General features: G+C 42.1%; 1 protein-coding gene across 1 annotated transcript in view; it reads right to left on the reverse strand.

Moving 5' to 3' along the window:
• The window catches only part of REV3L (REV3 like, DNA directed polymerase zeta catalytic subunit), a 242,102-nt gene that overhangs the window by 135,434 nt on the left and 89,780 nt on the right, over positions 1 to 16,888 (reverse strand). Inside the window, 2 exon segments of the mRNA XM_040350250.1 lie at positions 3,350 to 3,424; positions 15,555 to 15,747. Coding sequence (XP_040206184.1) covers positions 3,350 to 3,424; positions 15,555 to 15,747 — 268 coding nt within the window.

Below are 16,888 nucleotides of genomic sequence, written 5' to 3' on the forward strand. Positions count from 1 at the left end.
TTGTTGCTTTGAAGCCTGAAATGAAGATGGACACAGTTTTTGTTTTATCCAGCTGTATTTACTTATGTCATCCAAGTGAAAAAGATACACCAAAAAAAACAAAAACTGAATCACTGAGTTGGAAATGCGATAATGCACATTCTGATTGGACCGACAGCACACCTTAAGCCCCCCTTTCACACGCTCGGACCGTATAGGTCTGCCTGTCAGTTTTGTCGGCAGACCTGAACGGCTTCTCCATATATCTCTATGGAGCGTCGGATGTCAGCGGAGACATGTCCGCTGACATCTGACCCGATAAAATCAGACGGATCCATGGCGGATCGGGTGAGATCTGATGAAAACGAACATGCTGTCCATTTTCATCAGATCTCTCCATAGGAGGCAGCGGCGCTGGACAAGCCCCTCCCCACTCTGTGAGCAGAGAGGAACTTGTCATCCGCCAGCTCAGCAGAGATCTGCGGAGAGATCTCCCGCTGAGCTGGCGGACCGCTGAAAGTGGATCTGTCCCCGTGTGAAAGGGGTCATAAAATGAACTGACATGCTCTTCCGTCGATGCTGTCCGCGCCTCACCTTTTGTGTGTGCCCCCATAGCAAGCTTGCTTTGCTGACACACGTGCAGGCTGCGTGTACCCCAAGGCACACACAGCACATCTTGGCCACTCACCCTGCTCCTTCTTCATAGGATTTGACTGACAGCAACAGGAGCCAATGGCTCCCACTGCTCTTAGCATAGCCTGTGAGAGAAGGAAGAGGGGAGAGACCTGGAGCTAGCACAGCACTGGGTCGATGGAAAAGTCAGGTAACTGTTAGGGAGGAGGTGGGCAGAAACTAGTATTGGAAGATTTCTTTACCCTAATGCGGAGAATGCATTTAGAACCACTTTAATGCACTTCATATCAGACATGCATTTTTTTTCCTTTTTAAACACAGCGCACGGCTATGCCCGACATGTGCTGGTGGGCAGACTCCTACTGTAACAGTTTGTTGAGATGGCATTCCTAAGGAATGGCACTGCAATGCACACAACTTACTGCATTTTACCGTAATACATCTTCTGCCCCCTTTTACATCATAGCGCCCCACCCACCTCAACATCAGACTTTCGCCCCCTTCACAGATCCCTTTGCAATCATAACCCCCATTAACCACTTCAGCCCCGGACCATTTGGGTGGTCAAAGACCAGGCCACTTTTTGAGATTCGGCACTGTATCGCGTTAACTGACAATTGTCGCTTTAACTGACAAAATGGACGTCTTTTTTTCCACAAATAGAGCTTTCTTTTGGTGGTATTTGATCACCTCTGCGGATTTTATTTTTTGCGCTATAAATAGGAGGGACAATTTTGAAAAAAATGCAATATATTTTACTTTTTGCTATAATAAACATCCCCCCAAAAATATATAAAAAATGTTTTCTCTCAGTTTAGGCCGATACGTATTCTTCTACATATTTTTGGTAAAAAAATCACAATAAGAGTTTATTGATTGGTTTGCGCAAAAGTTATAGCGTTTACAAAATAGGAAATAGTTTTATGGCATTTTTGTTAATTTTTTTTTTTTTTTTTTTTTTAATAGTAATGGCGGCGATCAGTGTTTTTTTTCGTGACTGCGACCTTATGGTGGACACATCAGACACTTTTGACACATTTTTGGGACCATTGTCATTTTCACAGCGATCAGTGCTATAACAATGCACTGGTTACTGTGAAAAATGCCACTGGCAGTGAAGGGGTTAACCACTAGGTGGCGCTGTAGGGGTTAAGTGTGCCTAGCATAGTGATTCTTACTATAGGGGGGATGGGCTCTGTGTCACATGACACTGATCTCCGCTCCGAGTACACGGAGCCGAGATCAGTGTCATTCTCACTAGGCAGAGCAAGGAGATGCTTGTTTACACAAACATCTCCCCGCTCTATACCTCCGTGAGACGATCGCGGAGATCCTCGGGACCCGCGGTCCGATTCACGGGACAGGCGGCGCGCTCGCGACCACACGGCGGGCATTTAAAGAGCCACATACAGGTACGTGATAATGCCTGTCCGTGCCATTCTGCCAACGTATATATGGCGTGGATCCTACCTTAAAAAAGCAGGGCAGAGGGTGAAAGGCCTGACAGGTCTGCAATGAGATTGGGTGCTGCCCAACTCTTAACCACATCCTGTCTGGCCTATAGCAAAATGATTGCCCGGCGGTGGTCTAATTGTTGTGACCAGACGTCTTATGACGTCCTTTACAACATGCTGCTCATACGCACCCCAGGCTGTGTGCAGTGCGGTGATCGTTGATGCAGTGTGTCGCTCGAACACACCACATCTCCGATCACGGTGAAGAATCTATGATGTAGGCTCTTTACAATGTGATCAGCTGCGCTCAATCACAGCTGATCACAATGTAAAGAGGTAGTGTCGATATTGGCATTCCTCTACTCACGCTGACAGTGCGTGTGTAAAGGAGAGCCGATAAGCAGCCTCATCAGCGCACACCAATGGGGACAAATTACTTATTTACAACATTTTCTAAGAGTTTTTTTTTTTTTCCAATTCTTGGTCTTGTTTAGTTTTTTTTTTGCAAAAAATAAAAAACCCAGTGAGGATTAAATACCACCAAAAGGAAGCTGAAATTTGGCCCTGACAGGAAGGGGGTGAAAGTGCCCTGTATTGAAGCAGTTAAGCATACGTCCATTACAATACTGTTATTGATGAAACGTAAAATATAAAATCTTGTCCTTCTTTGAATTAAAAAATGTTCTGAACAACCAACACTCTAGAAATTCTATTTTCACCAACACAAGGATGTTGGCACCTAAAGGGAAATAATTACAGGAAAAGAATTGCCATTTAGTCCCCATGAGTCCCTTAAACAAAACTACTATAATTATGCACCTGTAATCATAGTGTAGTTTGTGTCATTACTACTGGGAAGTCATCCCAGGGGTAAAGCATGTACCGATTGAGCAGTACGTGCAGGATCGTCAACACTCCTCTAATGCCAGCACAGGTTAGAAAAGAAACAATACTATGGACTATACATGCACTAAAAAGTTAAGCTATGCCAGGGATGTTCCTCTAAAGATGTAGCTTAACCCACTTTAGGAAAAAAATAATTTTAGGACGATTGCATCACGTCATCTGGCGGTCTGGTAATAAATGTTATCTGCATCTTCTGCACTCAATACCACCACAGCAAAGTCATACCACAAATAGAGAGGCGATGGAAATAGTCCCTCCCTATTCAGCGGGACAGGAAGGAATGAATTGCATTTGATATTTACATTATTTTCATCTCAAATCACATAAGTCACATTATATTCTGTAGATAAACAATAGACAATTAGACAAATGTTTACCGTTTCACCATGGCTGGATTGTAAAGATAAATCTTCATGTACTGTCTTTCCTTTTCATTGTACCCATAAAAAGGTCTGTAAGAAAGCACAAAAACACAAATGGTAAGTGACGTCCGCAAAAGTACTGACTGGCATCTGTCATTTAAAACGTTAAGTTGAAACTTTGGGAGGCGAATGAAAATGTTCAGACAAAGTATTTCTCTTCTGCTTCAAAGCTACTTACCTGCCTGTCTGCCCCTGTACAGTAAGTTGCACGAGCACAGCTCACTGCACAAATTCAGCAATGCTGAATCTCATGGAACTCCCTTGCATGCGTGGTGTCATCTCAGTCCAGCGGGGAGAATACAATGGCTCCGCGGGAGCAATTCCCCCATCAGCACCATCTGTGTTGATGGGGGAACAGGCGATTTTCTTTCTTGCAACCCGTGGCTGCAGGATAGAAATTCGCTCTGTCTATGGCCAGCCTTAGGGCTCATTTACACCAGCTATAGGAATTGGCTCTCCTCTTAAAAGCGATCCACACTCAGATTGATTTTTAGAGGTTTTTGACAGACAGTGAGGTGATAAGTATCCTGCTCACTGCTTGTTTTAACCTCCTAAATGCTGCACTACTGTTCCACAACCACAGGCATTTGATTGCAGTTGTGGGAAGGTTTGAGCACAGCACCAATCAATCACTTGAATGTTTTGTATTCCGAGGGTGGTAGTGCCAGGGGTATAGTTCTTGCCGCAGCAGGAGTGTAGTGTGAGGTAAACACGGGGGTCAGCTGCATATTTTTACTGGCCGGTGTAAACCGGCCCTAAAAAAGCCTAAAAGCTTGTTCACACCATGTGTGGTGACTTGCATTTTCCACACTGGATAAACGGAGGTCCCAGGGCATATAGAAAACAACTGTTGTCTATCTGCTCCATTCACACCACAATGCTGGTGTGACATGCAGTGCAAACTGCAAAGCATGAAAAATTAAGCGGGTCTCCAATTTTGGATGGCACACACCTTGCTTCTGTGCAAAGACATAAATGAAGCAGGACGCTGCATTTGAGCATATAGCATCACAACGCGCTGCAGTGCAAGCACTTTAATGCGTTTTAAATATGTTCGCAATGCACACAGACATACGCACATTATGCACACAGTGTGGTGTGAATGGCCTCTTAAAATTATTCTAAATAAACTATTAAATGACTAGTCAACCCAAAAAGGATTTCTCAGTTATAGGTGAAATCTGGTGGCTGGTTTACTCCCTGGCTTCAAAAATCACACAGATTCCAATGGTTAGATTGCCCTGCCATAATTCCTATCCACCTTTAAAAGGGGTTGTAAAAGGTAAAATTATTTTCCCCTAAATAGCTTCCTTTACCTTCACTTACCTCATCCTTCGATTTTGCTTTTAAATGTCCTTATTTCTTCTGAGAAATCCTCACTTCCTGTTTTTGTCTAACTCCACGCAGTAATGCAAGGCTTTCTCCCAGGTGTGGAGTGCATGACATGAATCTGCACTGACGTGAGACGCCGCAGCTAAGCACGGGATACGATCAGCACGGTCTCATTATACACGTTTGCTATGATTTTTCAAGGCTGGTTTTTAAAGTTTGTCATGTTAGTGTAATGATTGAATTTTTTTTATGGATTTTAATAAATTGGTCGTTACTATTTTACACTATTGGAGCACTTTTTCTTATTTAAATGTATGGATAACCCCCGAGTTGAAACACAGTTGTATACTGGATGGTCGTTTTGTCCTGAGTTGAAACACACAGTGGATGGTCGTTTAACCCTTCTGGTGTTCTAATTAACAAGCTCTTGAGCCGAACACGAGAGCGGGAGGCAATTTTAGCTGGCGAGTGCGATTCCAGAGGGGTGGTGTCACAAGCACGGCGGTGGGGTGGAGGTTTTTAAGAAGATTGCATCTTGTTTGAATAGAACTTCACTTTATGAACTATTAATTTTATTTATTAGTCACATGGGAATATATATATATATATATATATATATATATATATATATATATATATATATATATATATATATATATTTAGTTTTATCACTAGTGATTTGTTTAGTTATTTAGTGATTGGTACTTGGGTACTGATCTCATGAGCGCTACATTTTTGTCCTATTTCACAGTTTTGGTTTATAGGTTGAAATTCAGTTTATCATCATTATTATTTTTTAACCTCTTGCCGACCAGCCACTGTAGTTTTACGGTGGCAGGTCGGCTGCGCAAAATCACGTAATAACGCGATTTTACTTTGCGGCCACTGGGGTTCTAATGCGAGTGCCCAGCGGGCACGATCACCGCCGGGCACCCGTGATCGCTCGTGACAGAGCAAGAACCGGGAGCTGTATGTGTAAACACACAGCTCCCGGTTCTTTCAGGGGGAGAAATGACTGATCGTATGTTCATACAATGTATGAACAGCGATCTGTCATTTCCCCTGGTCAGTCCCACCCCCCCTTCAGTTAGAACACACTATAGGGAACATATAAAAATGTTTTAAAAGTGTCCGATAAGGTCGCAGTACCGATAAAAAAATCGCAGATCGACGCCATTACTAGTAAAAAAAAAAAAAAAAAAAAATTATAAAAAATATGTAGAAGAATACGTATCGGCCTAAACTGAGGAAAACAATTGTTTTATTATATCTTTTTGTGGGATATTTATTATAGCAAAAAGTAAAAAAATATTCATTTTTTTCCAAAATTGACGCTCTATTTTTGTTCATAGCGCAAAAAATAAAAACTGCAGAGGTGATCAAATACCACCAAAAGAAAGCTCTATTTGTGGGGGGAAAAAAGGACTTAAATGTTGGCTGGGAGCCACATCGCACGACCGCGCAATTGTCAGTTAAAGCGACGCAGTGCCAAATCGCAAAAAGTGGCCAGGTCATTGACCAGCAAAATGGTCCGGGGCTGAAGTGGTTAAGTGGCAGCTTTTATTTCACATTTTTTTCCTGTGGTGGTACAGGATATTAGGGCGGTTTCATATCTTTATACCAACAGTTCAATAAAATGAGCGTATAAATACAGTATACCGATATCTATGCTGGTGTTTGGATGTTTAATTGTTAAAGCCTAAAGGTTTAGGGCTGAGCAGTGCCGTGGTGTACCAATATGGCCTCCCCAATCTTCCTACTGCTGGCATCCAGCTTCTTTCAAAATTTAACATCCAAACATCATCACAGATGTCAACATACTATTTTTATCTACAGTCACTTTACTGCTAAAATTACTGTGAAATTCAAGACTTAGCTGGGTGCACCAAGAGGTCCGCTGCCGCTTCTTCTGACTACAGGTCAGATTAGCAAACCTGGTTGCAGTAGACGCATGCGCAAGTGACGGAACGTCGCTTCCGTTACCTAATCTGACAAGTCGCCGATTCTAAACGGAACACCTACTTGAGCTAAGGATTCCAGAAAGTAAATGCTACATGAATCATTTGCCCTTACTCAAGATGGCGACAGACAGGAATTCTAGGGAGGTGTTTTTCAAAGTTATTTCTCAAAAAAAATAAAAGCATGAAGACATGGATGAATGAGTTTGTTTTGAATATCAACAATGAATTTAATAGTGTTTTTGGTGCTCAGATGCAGTAAAGATCCACTTTCAATATACAATTCCTGCCCAAAAAAGTAGAGAAATATAAAAACACAAGAATAACAACTCTACACAAGCAGAGAGAGCAGCAATGACCAGTCTTTAGAGGAAATTCCTACACAGAGGCAAATTGCAGAAACGGTTTCATGTTGAATGACTGCACAGATCAGGAAGAAATACACCAAAACGACCAAGACAAGTAACACTAAAAATGTCTCTTGTATTTAGACAATTGGTCATTTATTTTTTATTGCTACCTAGAGATATACAATGAAAGCTACAAATTAGCTTCCAGCAGGTGTGTAGCTATTTGCAGTCACAGCATGTAAGGACTAGGCACGTTCATTGCTAGGTCAAATTCATTTCTGTGCCAAGGGTTGAGACGCAGACTACTCTGTGTGCCCCTTCCAACACCTGCAAATAATTGTGAGGCATGCACATCCCCCACCTCTACCCCTGTGGGCCCCCTCCTCCCTCCCCTCAGCTTCTCCTTATTTATTTTTTTGGCCTACTGAGGCACTTATACTAAAGTCTGCAGTCATACTGGAGTGGACATAATGCCCCGTACACACGATCTGAAAATCGGACGACAGATCGTCTGACTTTTTTTCCTGCTTAGTCACAACAGAAATTGAATAGGTTACTAAAGTCACAAAAATTCTCATACGCCAGAAAAAACAAAACAACGGAAGTGATGTAATGTGTTGTAGTGTATTTGTATTGTATTCTCGGACGAAGACTGTACTGACTTAATCCGTAAGATCTGGTATCGTACGTGGAAAATTTTCCCATCTAATATCTGAAGAACTGTTGGGACTGGCTCTCGAAAAGCTCTGTACCAACGATCCAATTATCGTACGATCGCGTCGAAATCTGTTCTTGTCAAACCCTCATCAGAGAGGGGTGGGATAATTTAGAGACGGAGTGAATCACAAATAGGGTGTTTCCACCTCATGGAAGTAGCAAGTTATAATTATTTGTTTTCTTATGCCCCTCACCTATATGCGACCCTACAGCTGTATTTGTATCACACTTATTGTACGACTAAAATTTTCAAAAACAGGACTTGCATTGATTTCTGTTAAAGTGAACAAGACAAGGTACAATATTTTATGGCAAATAAAAGCATCCGTACACAAAAGGGTGGGACACAAACATGTCACAAACAAAACATTTTAGTTACTACCTTTAGCCTCATGCACACTGAAGCTCAAAAATTGTTTTTCCGCTACAGTTTTTATAGAATCAAAAAATGCTGTAAAAAGCAAAATTTATGCACGTGCCTTAATGCACATTCATGCACACTAACATCCGTTCCACTGTCTGGCGTTAATGCATTCTATTTGCCAGAATTCTGCCCATTAAAGTGCACTAAGACGCATTTTTTCCCCACTTTTGGGAATTTTTATATGCTCAAAAGCTCCTTTCCTGAATGCACAAGTGTTTTGTTTTTCCTGCCTGTAAACCCCCTACCACTAAACTCCTGAAAAATGCCTTTCATGGATGGGAACAGGTAGAGAAAATACAAGCTCAAAACAGCTCAAACTCCTGTAGGAGCAGCTTCTTAGAGCTGCAGTGTGCATGAGCCCTAGAGCAGGGGTGCCAAACCGTTTTATGTAGAGGGGGCCACTTTAGTGACTTTGTAACCGGTTGCAGGCAATCAGCGGAGCAGGCAGATGATAGGTCCATGTGCACTCTGCATATGCAGAGCAGACAGACACAGCCCACTCTACTCTATGGGCCCTTTGATCCGATGTGCCCAGACAGAAGGGGACGATCCCCTTCTGTTTTTGTAAGTGGATCGGATTGGAGACAGGCGAGTGTAAAACGGACAAAAAAGTCTTTTTTTTTATCTGTCGCTCTATAGAGGAGGGTCCGATTGGGTCCACCGGAAAAACAGACAGGTGGACCCGATTGGACCGTTCGTGTGAAAGGGGCCTAAGGCTGCTTTCACACTGATTCACTGCGGTTTACCTGCACCTCAACTGCAGAAAAGGGGAACTTGGTCAGGGGACTTTAAATGAGGCTGATCGCTATAAAATTCTAGCAGACTTTCCCTGATACCTCCCACCCGCAGGACTGTGACTCTCCCTTCCCTTTTCCCTTAGAATGAGCTACAAGACTAATACAATAAAGTAATATAATTATATATGGGTGGAAATACCCTGCCGTCCTGGAAGAATATTTGTAATTGAGTTACCAGGTAACTAAAGCCTAGTACACACGATAAGAATATCATACAAACGATCATCCGTTTTTTTTCATGCTCACATAGAAAACCAATAGCTTTCGAAAATTCTCATATGACCGAAAACAAATTCAGAAGTAATGTAATGTATTTTCATTTGCAAGCAGGTGTGATCTTGGTCTTACAATTTTTTCGGACAAATACTGTAACTAAAAAACAAAAATTTGTATTTCTGGTATCCTACGAGAAAAGTTCACACATTTGTCCCTTTGGATTATTTTGTTTTAACCGTCATGTTCGGCTCTCAAAAGCTGTGCCCTAACAAAACAGATTATCATACGATTGCTTCAAAAGCAGTATTTTTAATTACATTTTCTAAACGTGTGTACTAGGCATTGCACCGTTTTCCCCAATCACCTTCCAGGACAGTACAGGGGAGGACAAGTGAGAAATCACCTATTAGGGTAGAATAGCTTGCAGAAAGGGCCTGGTTGTAAAGCTCATCCATGCACAGATCTGTTCTGACAAAGCACCAGATTTTTTCTGCCCGGGAGGACAAAGCCCTGGTGGTAAGAGCTTTAACATATTCTACAGAGATTAACTGCTATGACTAGTGATGCAATGGATCGTCATTGATCGGTACGGATCAACATCCGTGGTTTGGTACACATGTGATCCGCAGATTGACGGGGTGTGGCCTGGAGAGCAATGGAATAGGCAGGTAGTGTGAGCTCCGCTGCCGTTACTCCTTTTCCTACCATCCTGGTAGATTCTTGCCATCCACTTCATCCGGGGCTCCGTCCGGTCTCCTCCGCTGCCTTTGGGGCCTGTCAGCCTGCTAGAACACTACCCATGGCCGCGGACGTGCGGCCTCCTGGCCCTGCATCGGCCATAGGAAAGTCAGCGGCTTCGGCCTAGCTGCCGAAGCGGCGGCCATCTTGGTCCACCTGGTGGTGGCCGCAACAAGCTTTCCTACTCAGGAAAATAGAAGTGCTGCAAAATAAGTTCTTGTTTACAGTCCAGGACTGCAGCTATGACAGGTCATTCTGGGTTCAGATTTTTATCCAACTAGAGAGGATGTCTTACAAACTCTGCCACAAATGGCAGAGGTAACTTTCTTTCTACTGGCTAATAAGGTCTAAATTACTGCCCTTTAAGGATCTTCTGCTCAGATTTGAAAGCATGAGTACCTAGATCTGAGGATGTTCCGCCTATCTCTACTAAAGGAAATTGTTCTTAAAAAGGCAAATCCTCGGGTTGCAATGAGCTTAGATTGTGTAGCATTGTGAACTATGTACTCTTTGACCATTAGCAGGCTACAAAAGACAATATTGGTTTTGTCCAATCATTCCGAGGTCAGAAAGGGGGATAGGCACAAGTCAGATTAAAGCCCCATAGGTGTGCAAAGGCATTTCACCCCTGAGTGCCGTCATTCTCCTCCATGGTGAAAAACTTTTGGAACTTCTTGTGTTTATATATTTGGGATTCCCCATTTGGGCACCAACAGATTGAAAGTTTGTTGGTCGGGGGGGGCGTTCTGATTACCACTGCTCCCACCTGCTTTGGAATTCTGCTAGGTAATTACATTTTACTTTAGGGAAAAATGTGGAAAATCGACAGGAGCTTCTCATCTGCCCAGAGTACGCTCTCTTTCACTAATGTGATCAATGTAATTTAAACCACGTTGATAGTGATTATTCTTGAGAACCATAGATATATCAACCATGTGCCAATCTATTTTACAGATTATAAATGCAAGCCATCAGTTATAAATGCAACGGCTATAGATAGACTAGGCAGAGAGTCTAAAATGTGCTCCCCTGGTGGTCACGAATTGCAGGATTGAAGTTGACTGAGTCATAGGTCCAGCATATGAGAAACATGTAGTTACCAAGGTAGATGTAATGCTTGCAGCCACTGCTTCCCTTGCTTTTGGGAAGAGACTTCACTTTCCAAACCATGAGATTTTTTTTTGATACCCAAGCTAAAATGATAAACCATTTTTTTAAGGCTTGAAAGAAATGTGCATCTTCCTCTGAAAAGAAAAACTTTTTTTTTTTTTTTACAAGAAAATACTTTTTCCCTGAATTATCCCATTTGCTAGCAATATAAACTTTTGGTGTTTCATGAAAAGAAAAAGTACTGCCTCTTTTAGTTTGTAGAGCCCTATTACATTCCAATATGAATAGAAAGCAGTTTTGGCACCTTTTTAAACGCCAGAGTACCATGTATGGCTTTTAAATGCTAATTTGTTCCTTCAGTTGGCAGCATTAATGTTTGTAACTTTCCTTCCATAGGCCCCTTCCTTCATTCCCCATTCTCAAAACCACCCAAAAGAGAGAGCCCTCTTTTGGATCCTCAGATATTTTTCTAGATCAGTGGTTCTCAACTCCTTTGCTCAGGACCCACCAACAGGCCAGGTTTGCAAGATAACTGAACTATATCATCATTTGCTGCTCAGCGATTGCAGTATTCTAGTCTGCATCTCCCCAAGGTATACTAAAAAATCTGGCCTGTTAGTGGGTCCGGAGGACAGGAGCTGATGGAGAAGCACTGCTCTAGATCAGGGGTCTCCATACTTTTCAAGTAGAGGGCCAGTTTACGGTCTTTCAGACTTCAGGGGGGCCGGATTGCGACCAGTCAGGGTAGAAAATGCCCCAGGGCAGAGTATCAGTGAGAATAAACATGGCCCCCGTTTTGGTGGCTATTGCAATTGCTATTTGTCTAAGAAGTGTTGTCCCATTCTCGGTGCCATTGGGAGAAATAGTTCCTCATATCGTTGGGAGCCAAACTGCCCCAAGGGCCAGATAAAGGCTAGTAAAGGGCCGCATCCGGCCCTCGGGCCGCAGTTTGGAGACCCCTGCTCTAGATGAATACTCTTAAGTATCTTCTGATGTGACGGACCAGAAGCAAGACTAGGCACTGGAGATGCTGAGGCAAAGTCATATAGTAAGCAGCAAAATTACTGGAATACTTGAGGTTCTTCACTTTAACTGCTTGCCGACCAGCCGCCGCAGTTTTAGGGCGGCAGGTCGGCTCTGCTGGGTGAGAGCCCGTAGATCTACGTCATCTCTCCCAGCAGCCAATAGGGGCACTCCCGGTCCTGTCAGGGGAGAAATGACTGACAGTCTGTTCATACAATGTATGAACAGCGATCAGTAATTTCCCCTAGTGAGTCCACCACCCCCCCCTACAGTTAGAACACACCCAGGGAACATACTTCACCCCTTCCTCGCCCCCTAGTGTTAACCCCTTCCCTGCCAGTGGCATTTTTATAGTAATCAATGCATTTTTATAGCACTGATGGCTATAAAAATGCCAATGGTCCCAAAAATGTGTCAAAAGTGTCCGCCATAATGTCGCAGTACCGGAAAAAAAAACCACTGATTGCCGCCATTACTAGTAAAAAAAAAAAAAATTGTTAAAAATGCCATAAAACTACCCCCTATTTTGTAAACGCTATAACTTTTGCGCAAACCAATCAATAAACGCTTATTGAGATTTTTTTACGAAAAATATGTAGAAGAAGAAGAAGAATACGTATCGGCCTAAACTGGGGGGGAAAAAAGTTTTATATATTTTTGGGGGATATTTATTATGGTAAAAATTAAAAAAATATATATTTTTTTTAAATTGTCGCTCTATTTTTGTTTATAGCGCAAAAACTAAAAACCGCAGAGGTGATCAAATACCACCAAGAGAAAGCTCTTGCCCAGGCAAATGTTTGCAGCCTCAAATAAACCTGCTACAAAGCCCACCAGGCCCACTGTTGCATGACGTGGGAGGAGTACACAGGGAGGAGCCTGCAACTAACCTGAAGGCCTGGAGAGAAAACAAAAAAAAGTAGTCAGGATCCTCTTTTGTTCACGTTATGCCTGAGAAATCACAATGACACTGCAGTCTGTCTTGGCCTTTTTTTAAATTTGTGGATCTTGGGTTTCCTTTTAGGTGGGCAGAGCTGTCCTAGAAGATGGGTGTGGGGGGGGGGGAGGGGGGAGTTAAACAGTGGGACATGTCCTTCTAGAAAAAGGACAGCACTTGATATTTTAATTACTTTTATTATTTATCCTTTAATATCTGATCTCCTTTCCACAGTTGTCCCTGGGGCTCCTGACAATTTTAATCTGCATTAACCCAGACACAGTCAGAAAACTTCAAGCTGTGTACTTATTCAGTTTTATCAAATCCTTTAAGATCGCAGCCTTTTCCCCTTTAACATAGTGAACATTTTACACAAAAATTCGGCCTTTGGAGTTTATCGTAGCACCGATGTATTTTTTGCAGGACAAAGGGTCTCAAAATGGTAGATGATGTGAATGTATATATTTTTATTGCGTAGATTTTAAAGAAAGAAAGGGAATTCCTAGACTCACCCAAAAAAATAATCTTCAAAGTTTCCTAAACAAGAGGAGATGATGCAAGTGTATTTTTTTATAACACAGTATAAGGCTCAGACCACACTAGTGCAGCTGAGGTTTGATCTGATTTTCAGTGCGACTTGGTTGCATTTCTAACACTACTGTGTTTTGATTCATCCCTGCTGTTAGCCAGCAGGGATCAGTCATTGACTGTTAAGAAATAAGCACCCTACTAACCTGTGATTCAACTCTGATGAGTCATTGGTTGTTAAGGAGTCAGCATCTACTGAAATTCTAACCACCAGGGAGGGGATTCCCTGCTCACAGCAGAATGCAGGGTGGATAAAAAACAATGTTTTTTTTTTTTTATTATTTAAAAATCAATATTTTTGGTTTTATTAAATTAATTTTAATGAACTGCTCTTGGAGTAAAAATCTATGTATAGATCGTTTTCTATTTAAAGCGGCGTTCCACCCAAAAGCGGAACTTCCGTTCATCGGATTACCTCCCTCCCCCCTCCGGTGCCACTCTTGGCAGCTTTCAGTGGGGTGGGAGAGACAGAATACCTTCTCCCGTGACATCAGCGCAGGGCTCCCTCCACCTCCCCAGTAGGACAGAGGAGCGGGCCTCGCCTATGCACAGTAGGGTTCCCTGTGTTAAGCCGAAAGGCTACACTGCTGGGTCCCCTAACCCGCAATGGCGGTGGCAGCACCCGAAACTGATGGAAACGGGTGCAGACATCGAGGGACTCCAAGACAGGCAAATGTCCATTTATTAAAAGCCAGCAGCCGCCGTATGTGTAGCTGCTGGTTTTTATTTATTATTTTGGGGGCGGAACACCGCTTTAAGATACATTAATAATTTAGATTATTCAGCATGGAGCACGAGGCTGTATATTCTGCAATATTTACACTTGGCAAACTTATTTAATGCAAGCTGAGATTTTACCTTGGTGCATAGAATGTATAAAGGTTACAAACCTTTAGCCTCTTTGTGAGGCAAAAGGTAAGGACAGGTTCTCATGCAGCACCCCACTTTTGTGGCATCAGAACCGCTGCCTTGCACCAAGACGGCTGCTGGAGCAGAAGGACATACGAACATGCAGGAAAATGTTCTCTCTTCCGACGACTAAATTTTTTGGGCCAAAACTTACAGCACTGGGTTCCCTGGTTTGAATCCCCATCAGGACACTATCTGCATGTTCTCCCTGTGCTGGCCTAGATTGGCTCTAATGTGTGTATATATGTGGCGATGATGCCCTTGATCCGGAATGCCATAGTGTCAATGCTCCGTCGTTCTTTATGGTCAACTGTTGTCACCAACAAAATATTTTTCACAATAATAAAAAGGGGTCGGCAACCTACGGGCAGCACGCGGCCCGCCGCCACAAAATGTCCGGCCCGTCAGTGCACATGATGAATTCATATGCAGCTGGCCTGCCGACATTTAACCCTGTATGCAAATATGCAGCCTCGGATTGCAGGGGTTGTACCGGGGTGATGCCCGCAGCTGCTCTGTTTTTTTGGAGCCTGCGTTTGGCTTTCTTGGCCTAACTGATGCGGCTAAGAAGCTTCTTGGCCGTTATTCCAAGCAGTGGGGGGGGGGGGGGCTGTGTAATGTTAGCTTCATTTATTAGCAGGCAAATGTGGCCCTCCATGCATTTACATACATTGACTCCGGCCCTTAAGTGGAAAGTTTTCTGACCTCTGATTTAATATAACATGCATTAAAATCATCTACATTTTAGTAAAGAGTAATCTAAACTGACCAAGTTATAATTCTTCCATTGTCCCAACCATAATTATATTGATCATTGCGCATACTGGGGTTTATTTACTAAAGACGGAAACTGCAAAATCTGGTGCAGCTCTGCATGGAAGCTAATCAGCTTATAACTTGTTCAATTAAGCTTTGAGAATAAAACCTGGAAGCCGATTGGTTTCTATGCAGTGCTGCATCTGATTTTGCATTCTCCAGTTTTAGTAAATCAACCCCTATGTATTCAAAGGAACATATACTGAAAGATTATTTAATAATGTAAATAGAGTAAAAGTACTTACATTCCAGACACCACTGTAATTTTAAAAACATGCTGTGCATTGGCAGATGGATTGCCTAAAGCCACATTAAGTGCTCGGTCAATGCTGAATGCCACCTGGCGAAGGAAACGATCAGTGTTTTGCTGGCCACACCCATCATATGGTACATACAGGTAAGGAAAGATACCATGAAGATGAAGGCATGTCTTCTGACCTATACAAAAAGAAAAAGTAGACAAAAAGTTAATTCAAGGTTACAAAAGCTGCAAACTGGCATATATTAATGTTTGTGATGAGTGTAAAGACATTACAAAGTTGACATTAAAGCGGCAGTTCGTCAAATAAAAAAAATTAAAATAAAAAAATTAAAACCAGAAGCAGCTTCCCGTTGGGTCTTAACAAAGAGACCTGAACGAATGAAGGCACACACAAAGTATAACTAAAGACAAAACTTTAAATTTGAATAGCGTGGAGAGGGATTAGAACACTTGTCAGTTTTTATTTCCATCTGTGCCCTAGTTATGAAAGAACAAAATGGGCGGGACTTTAAATGAGGCACAAAAGCCGTGTCTCCATCCCTATATTGGTTATAAAGAGGAAAAGTTTGCGACTTTAAATGAAGCAGACCATGAAATATATACAAATATTTAAAGTATAAAAGTATTTATTATCAAAGAGTATATTTAACACATAATGCATACATGCACGGCCAATATATATATATATATATACATATACACATACACACACACACACACACATATACACACAAAACATGGATACATGATTATATATACACACACACAAAACATGGATACATGATTATATATATACACACACACACACACACACACACACACACACACACACATATACATATACACACAAAACATGGATACATGATTATATATATACACACACACACACACACGTTGCATTGGTGTCGAAGCACATGCTGGTAGCCAATGTAAAAAGCTCCATAGTGCCCTAATTAGGACGATTAACCATCTCTATTTGTCCTGTTTACCCTTAGCATTGAAAATAAAGGTAAAAGAAAATCCCACATTTTGTGTTGTCCCCAGAAAAGTAATAGAAAGGAAATCTTTCAATGACGACACAAGTTCTTGTGACCTGGGGGGGGGCCCCAAGGAATTCCCTTAATTTGCAGGGACTTCCTCTTATTTCCTGCTTGACAAGAAGTGAAAGGGAAATCTCAATGGGACACAGATGGCGAAAAAAATAAAAAAAAATAAAAAAAAAAGACAGGGGTTTATAACTTTACCTTACTCTATCCAAAATGAAAAAAAAAAAAAAAAATAAGCAGTGTCTATAATTCTACTTTAAAGTGCATTTAC

Source organism: Rana temporaria, chromosome 4, assembly GCF_905171775.1.
Source record: "Rana temporaria chromosome 4, aRanTem1.1, whole genome shotgun sequence".
In the NCBI taxonomy this organism is placed as follows: domain Eukaryota; kingdom Metazoa; phylum Chordata; class Amphibia; order Anura; family Ranidae; genus Rana; species Rana temporaria.